A 7,213-nucleotide genomic window follows, 5' to 3' on the forward strand; every position below is an offset into this window, starting at 1 on the left:
TCAGGCTGTTGCCATTCAGATTTTCCTTCACCGTCATTATATAGTGTGTAGTCTCTATCTCCCCCCTAATGCCCTAGGTGAGAGGGTAGATCTCAACGACCTTGTTAGTGATCTTCCTCCCCATTTCTTTTACTGGGTGATCTGAATGGTCATCATCCATGGTGTGACCAACCTCGAGGTGCCGTGCTGGCCTCTTTGGTGGAGGATGAGGTGTTGGGGGTGCTGAGTTCAGGCGAGATGACGTATTTTCATGGTCAGACTGGTGTTTTCAAGGCCACTGATTCGTCTCTGTGCTCAGCTACTAGTGTTCTAGATTTTAGTTGGGGTGTGTTGCCACACTGGCACGGCAGTGGCCACTTCCCCATTTATTCTAACTTCTGCCGAGTGTGAGCCACAATGTCATCTAACTCGCTGTTGCCTGGATAAGGCGAACTGGCCACTCCTCAGGGAATTTTGTTCCACTGATTGCACGGTGGACAATTTTGGTAGTGCTGATGAGGCGGGGGCATATATATATAACTGATGTAATGCACTCGACAGTCTTTTTTTTTCTATTCCCAAGACTGGTCGCTCTCCTAAACGTCCAATTCCCCGGTGGACCCCTGAATGTACCTATGCAGTGAGGGCCAGACGAGTCGCCTTCTCTCGGCTTTGCTGCCATCGTGGGGTCACTCAGTATTTGGTGGTTTTTCAGAGGGCGCATGCTCAAGCACGTCGTATATTGAAAGAGGCTAGATGCGTGAGTATGTTTCCTCCCTTCACTCGAGGATTTCTCTCACCCAAGTGTGGAACCGTGTCAGAAAGATTTCTGGAAAATTTCATGTTCCTCCCCCCTCCTGTTTTATCTGATGCAAGTGACAGTAACCGATCCCTTTGCAGTTGCTGAAGTGTTTGTCTAGCATTTTACTGGTGTAACTATAAAGGACACCAAATTATCTTCAGCATTCCAACGTTGGTGCCTGGAATCACATACTCTTAGCTGCACATCTTCTGGGGTAGAGTCTTACAATGTCCCCTTTTCAGTTTCTGACCTTCAGATGGCTTTGTCACAGTGTCACGATTCCTTTCCAGGCTATGATGATATTCCATTTGCCTTTTTACAAAATGTCTGAGGAGTCACTCTCCTCGTGTACTGGTGAGTTTCTGTCTTCTTGGGGTGTTGCTGTGGTTATTTCCATCCCCAAGCCTGGAAAGGATCATCTGCAGGCAACAAATTATTGTCCCATCTTTCTGACCTAATGTTTTTGCAAGGTGTTGGAGAAGATGGTAAATGGCTGGCTCATGCAGCATTTAGAGAAGGGAAACTACTTACCAGCAGTCCAGTATGGTTTTTATAAAATGCAATCCACCACTGATACCCTACTCTTCTTGGTATCTTGGAGGGTGCACCCAGGAATTTTCTGGGGGGGGGGGGGGTATTGAGGTGAGGTCAGGTAATCCGATAATTATGGGGAGGTCACATGCAGGTTTAGTCCGAGAGCTGCTGGCTCTTTGTTTGTTCTTGCAAGTTTTTCATGTTTTGCTGTTATCGAAATAATTATACAGTATATAAAATTTTAAAGGACCAAGAGAGCTAGGGGGGGACCGCCCCCCCTCTGTGGGTGCACCCCAGGTATCTTGTGTCTGTGAGGCTTTCTCTATTAACCAAGACCAGGTCACATTCTTCTTCGATCTGGAGAAGGTATATGATACTGTCTGGCATCATGTCATTTTACTTTCTCTTCATGAATTTGGTCTTCATGGGAGCTTTGCCCCCCCCAGTCACGGCGTGCTACTCTGATGTTGGTATTATCTTACCCTGGCAACCTACCCTTCAGCTGTGCGTCTGATTTCGTATATAATACAAGACACATGTGATTTGTGTATAATAATATTCGTATATAATATATTCGTGCATAATAATATGATTTGTGTATAATACGAAATCGGACGCACTTTTGATTGGTCAGTTGCCAGGGTACGATAATGACGTCAGAGTCATGTGCCGCGACTATAGCTGTTTTTTAAGGGTCCGAGTAGGAGTGCTTCCTAATGCCTGTGCACTTGAAGATAGGGTGCCACAGGGGAGTATTTTTAGTGTCACTCTTTTTGCTGTGGCCTTCAACAGTGTAATGAATGTACTTCCTGATGGTGTACGAGGCGAGGTCGCTTTCCTCAGAGGAAGAATCACTTTCACAATTAGCAATAATGTCACCTCAAGTTCTCTCCCTATCGCACTATCACTAAGGCCTTTTCCTTTCTGGTCTTTGGACTTCACTGGTGTTCAAGTCGGCGGTGGCAGGTGCTCTGCCAAGAATCCGGACACACGGAAAACATTTTGCGTAGGTATATCCATTACAGAGGTATGCAGGTAACAGGAGCATGACTCAAATGCATGCATGAGAGTTGCCAGTGGCTGCGTGTGGTGGAAGTAACCCACAGAATATTCAAACAATGCCTCTAAACGTTTGATTACATATACTGTACATGTCACCCAGATGTCCCCGGGCCATCATGTATGCTTGGCTACCAGACACTATGGGTTAAAGCTGTATTAATGTTACAGTACAATTCTTGTTCCCAAAAGATTATTCACAGCTTGTGCCATTTCCTACCTTTAAGATCTTTATTGCAGGTATTGTTGCCACAGCCAACGAACTGTCCTAAGGAGATCTTTGACTTGATGAGAGAATGCTGGAAGAGGTCAGACGCCGATCGTCCCTCTTTCCGTGAAATTCACATGTTCCTGCAGAGGAAGAATCTGGGTTACTCACCGGTTACCTGAGACTTGCTGGACAACCTGCGTGAGGGAAGCATGCCTTCCCCACGCAGGTCTTTTGATAGCTTTGGGTGGGATTTGTGTCTTCAACCTCGCCAGAGCACTGCCCAGCCATTGAAAGGGGCACAACACACACTTTCTGAGGGGGATATGAACCACTTAGATGATGTTCAGTTACTACCAGCCTTACGGAGAAGCTATGCTACCTTTGAGAGGGACATGCGGCAGTATAGTCGTAGCCTCTTCTTTCGAACTTATGATAATCGTCAACGTCGACAGTGACTGTAGGAGTGGAATGAGTATAAATGAAACTGGTTCAGTTTGGTCACTCACAAATTGCTATGAAAGAAAAAATGAAAACTTTCAGCAACAGGTGATAATGTAGACTTATTAATAAGTGTGCTGAATAACAAAAATAGAGATAGATCCCTTATAAAGTGACGGTGGAGTCAAAGAAAAGCAGGAGACAAAATACAGCAGTTGTACAGTGCTATGTATGATCTAGTCCAAGACTGTGAGGTAGACTTTTTCAACAATGTCACCAAAACTGGGTGGTCTGAAAATTATTATCTATTGTCTGTGTGTGTATATATATATATATATATATATATATATATATATATATATATATATATGTATGTATATATATATAATATATATATATAATATATATATATAATATATATATTTAATATATATATATAATATATATATTTAATATATATATTTAATATATATATATATATATATATATATATATATATATATAATTTATTACCCTGACTTTACTGAGTTTCAACACTCTCTAAGGAAACAGGGTACAGCAGGTTCGGTTTAGCGAGTAAGAAGTTTGTGATTCAAAGTATCATTTATACATTATGCTTCAAATTTCTGTATATAATACTTGTATGTATGTATGTTTGTATAAAATATATTACATTGTACATATCATGATAGAAGTTTTACAGTTGCATTTTCATCTATAAGTCGCTAGTCAGAGTTATATACCAGCTGCCTCGTTTGTGTGTTCACTGCCTGAGTCAGCAGAATGAGTGGCTGCCCTCACACTCCACCTTACCCTAACCCACTGCCGTTGTCAACTTCGATGACAGTTATTTAAAGAACAGGCAGTTAGAGTTGCTACAATATTCATTATAAGAAGCATATTTAAGTGAGAACTCTTAAAATACTGTAAATACCAAACAGTAATAACAAAGGAAGAGAAACAGTCTAAAGCTACTTTAAACCAGTTAGGCAATTTCATTGGATATAGATTTAAAGAAACACTTTCACTCTCATCTTAAATGTCTAGGCCAACTGCCTAGCCCTGGGCTCCTACGCTCCTCATGGGGCAATGTAGGATTGGATGATGGATGGATGGATGGACATATTCTTATCTGGTGCTCCAGGAAATAATTCACAGATGCTTTTGCCTGATCTTACAACGGCAGGGGGAAAAGGAGCAGGAAGGACTTTTTTTTTTTTTTTTTTTCTTTTTTTTTTTTTTTTTTTTACCAACTTGATCTTTCACTGCTCAACTCTACAATTCTGACACTGTGGTTAACTTTATATATTGTATATCCATGATCCATCATATAAGCATAAATATAGTTAAAGTTAATCTTGGGGGGGAGGGGGGGGAATGCCATGACTAAGGTGATGAAAAATGCAAACACCACTACCCCTGAACCGTTTAAACTCAATAATAATATGGTGTGTGTTGATGTGAGGCCGAGTGTTACGTAGTGTTCCCATGTGTTGTTCTTACGCTTCTTGACAGGACAGTCGAGTGTCACTACCAACAAATTATTTATATTGCAGGTGGTAATGTCATAATCTGATCTGGACTGCTCTCCAGTTAAATGGTGATATTAAAATTGTAACATTTTTGAACACATGATTCTTGAAATAATTTGCATACATATCCTGCATGTTTGTGTTGATAGGGGCACCATAGTTCCTAATAATTTTTTGCACTTCCTTAAATTAACACAGTGTATAAGGGCAATAGGCAGATGATAAGCCTGTACATAAAAATCTAGATGTTTCCTTACTGGAGTAATTTGTTGATATAAGTAAGAGTGGACATCCGTGAAATGCTATTGTAGACTAGTAGTTACTCATGATAATATGAATGCTACGATAAACTTTAATGTTTTCTGTGATAAAGTTAACCTTACAGGAAAGTGCATGCCGCTGGAGACGTTCAAGCTCCCTACACCCGTTTCTCCCATTACCTGATTCCCCCAGTATACAGTAACTACAGCTTCCACCTGTGCTCCTATATTTCTCAGATAAAACTCTCAGAATTAAATCTTCCATGCTAAAAACAAGTATTGGTGCTCCCATATAGACTGCCTTGCCACCTAGTCTTGCATTGCAGCCATTATGTTTCTTTTTCTGTGTTGTGCAATCAGGCTATGGCTAAAAATGATTACAGTTGTGTACCTTAGTTTTTGTCAGCTTATTTCGTTCTCCAATATATTACTGAAATTCAACTAATACCAATTATTGAAGTAAATGACAGTATTTTTTACAGTTGCCACACACACATGGCAAGACAAATAGGAACTGCGTGATGAAATTATTATTTCAACTATTATTTCATGCTTTGCAGCTTGTTCTATGATTTTCATGTTCTGAGGTTTGTGACATCACTACTTGATGTTTAGATAGGTAACAGAATATCTTCCATTAAGTCAAACTGGTCTGTTTAAGATATTCTCAAACAACCAAACCATCACAACCCAGAAAGAAAGATCTCATATTTGTAAGCTGCCTCTAGAATAGTTAGAATTTAAGATACAGTATAGTCTTTTCTTTTACTGTACTCACTGAGTGGAAAAGAGATACAAGGCATACTCAATAGTTATCAATAGCACCTGTGTGAACAATTCCAGTATTGTCAGTTTAGGTACAGTATATGGTGGTGACCTATCCAAACATGATCTTATTTATTTATTTTTTTAATTCTTTGACCCGGTGGCAAGGCAGAATTTAAAACATCAGTTATCTTTGACAAGTTTCTCTTTATGTTTTGCAACTCTGTAACCTCTATATTTCTCCTGATGTGCTTTATATTGAACAGTGACACTTTCTAAATCTTCCTTCCCCTTCTGTCGTTCTTTACTTCATTCTTTCTACATCTTTCTGCCTACAGTACTTTATACTTCCTCTTCTATTTGTCTTTCCTTCATTCTTTCCTCTTCCTTCTGCCAATGGGTGATTCTACACTGAGTGACAAGCCAAATGGTTTCCTGTACACCAGGAAACCATTTACTACACTGGTTGGTAACCATATAACCAAATTTTGGCACCTGGTGGTTTAGTGGGTAATTACAGCACTCCAATTGGATTGAGCCAGTAAAGGTTTATAGATATCCAAGGGGTGGTTGAGGTGTATTGCTCACGTAATGCCACTCAGGGATGATGAAGGCTGGTCACTCTCATCTTGAATGCCAGGACCAACTTGCCTAGCCGTGGGCTCCTACGCTCCTCAGGGGGCAATGTAGGATTGGATGATGGATGGACACTTTCTAATCCTTTCCTTCTCACTTAAACTTTGTTTCCAGGCCTTTCACACTTACCCTCACTCTTTGTACAATATGAACTCATTCTGGGATAACTTACAATTAGCAGTGAACATTTGATCATCTTACCCTTTCTATAATAACCTTTTACACCAAGTGTGTTCATCAAGTTAAACATTATATTAAATTACAGTAACTCCCTTCCTCCACCCTACCCCCATATACAGTAGAAGGATTGCCTCTGTACCGCACAAACGGTTGGTCGGGCGGCAATAACGTGAAACACTAAACAAAACTTTAAAAAGTCCCACAAGCTGTTTAATAACCTATTCATTTTAAAAGTTATCACACTGAATTCTTTAATTTCAAGTTCTTCCCCATGAGGCCTAACTTTTAAGCTTAATTCTTACAAGGTGCAACTTACTGGCTTGAGTGTGCATGTTGTCAGATGAATTACCCTGACTATGTAAGTTAGAAAACAAGGCCCGGCGTCACCCACCAACCACCAGTGAATCCAGATTTAGATATCTCGAGTGAAGGATGAAAATTATTTTAGTCACCAAAACAATCCACTGTGGAGGAGTTTGTGCCTTGTTTAAAAGAAGAGTGAATAAAATAGACCTTCACAAGCTGCTTTACACTTGCCTTAACACATAGTTTTAACAAAATAGTGTCAGCCCATAGGGAACAAGTCGGCATGTTTCAGTCACAGAATGAAAGATGACTACACTTACTGACCCTATGAAACAGACAAAATTCCAAATGGTCTGTTCAAAAGGTGTAGAGAACACAAAAGCTGAGTTGAAGAGGAACATTAGATGTGGTTTATTTTCCCCTCATATTCTGCAGAATGTTCCTATCAGAGAGAATGGAGAATTGGTGGACACTTAGGCGTTTCGGGCCTTGCATCCTTTTCAGTACCCCT

At 40.3% G+C, this 7,213-nt stretch overlaps 1 protein-coding gene across 1 annotated transcript in view; it reads left to right on the forward strand.

Moving 5' to 3' along the window:
• Positions 1 to 2,767, forward strand: part of Ddr (discoidin domain-containing receptor 2) — a 199,765-nt gene extending 196,998 nt beyond the window's left edge. Inside the window, exon 19 of the mRNA XM_080269408.1 lies at positions 2,615 to 2,767. Within this exon, the coding sequence (XP_080125534.1) occupies positions 2,615 to 2,764 (150 nt within the window). The 3' untranslated portion in view covers positions 2,765 to 2,767. The remainder of the gene's footprint in view (positions 1 to 2,614) is intronic.
• The last annotated feature ends 4,446 nt before the right edge of the window (positions 2,768 to 7,213 follow it).

Source organism: Coenobita brevimanus, chromosome 33, assembly GCF_032717465.1.
Source record: "Coenobita brevimanus isolate Jiangsu-jjx chromosome 33, ASM3271746v2, whole genome shotgun sequence".
Lineage (NCBI taxonomy): Eukaryota > Metazoa > Arthropoda > Malacostraca > Decapoda > Coenobitidae > Coenobita > Coenobita brevimanus.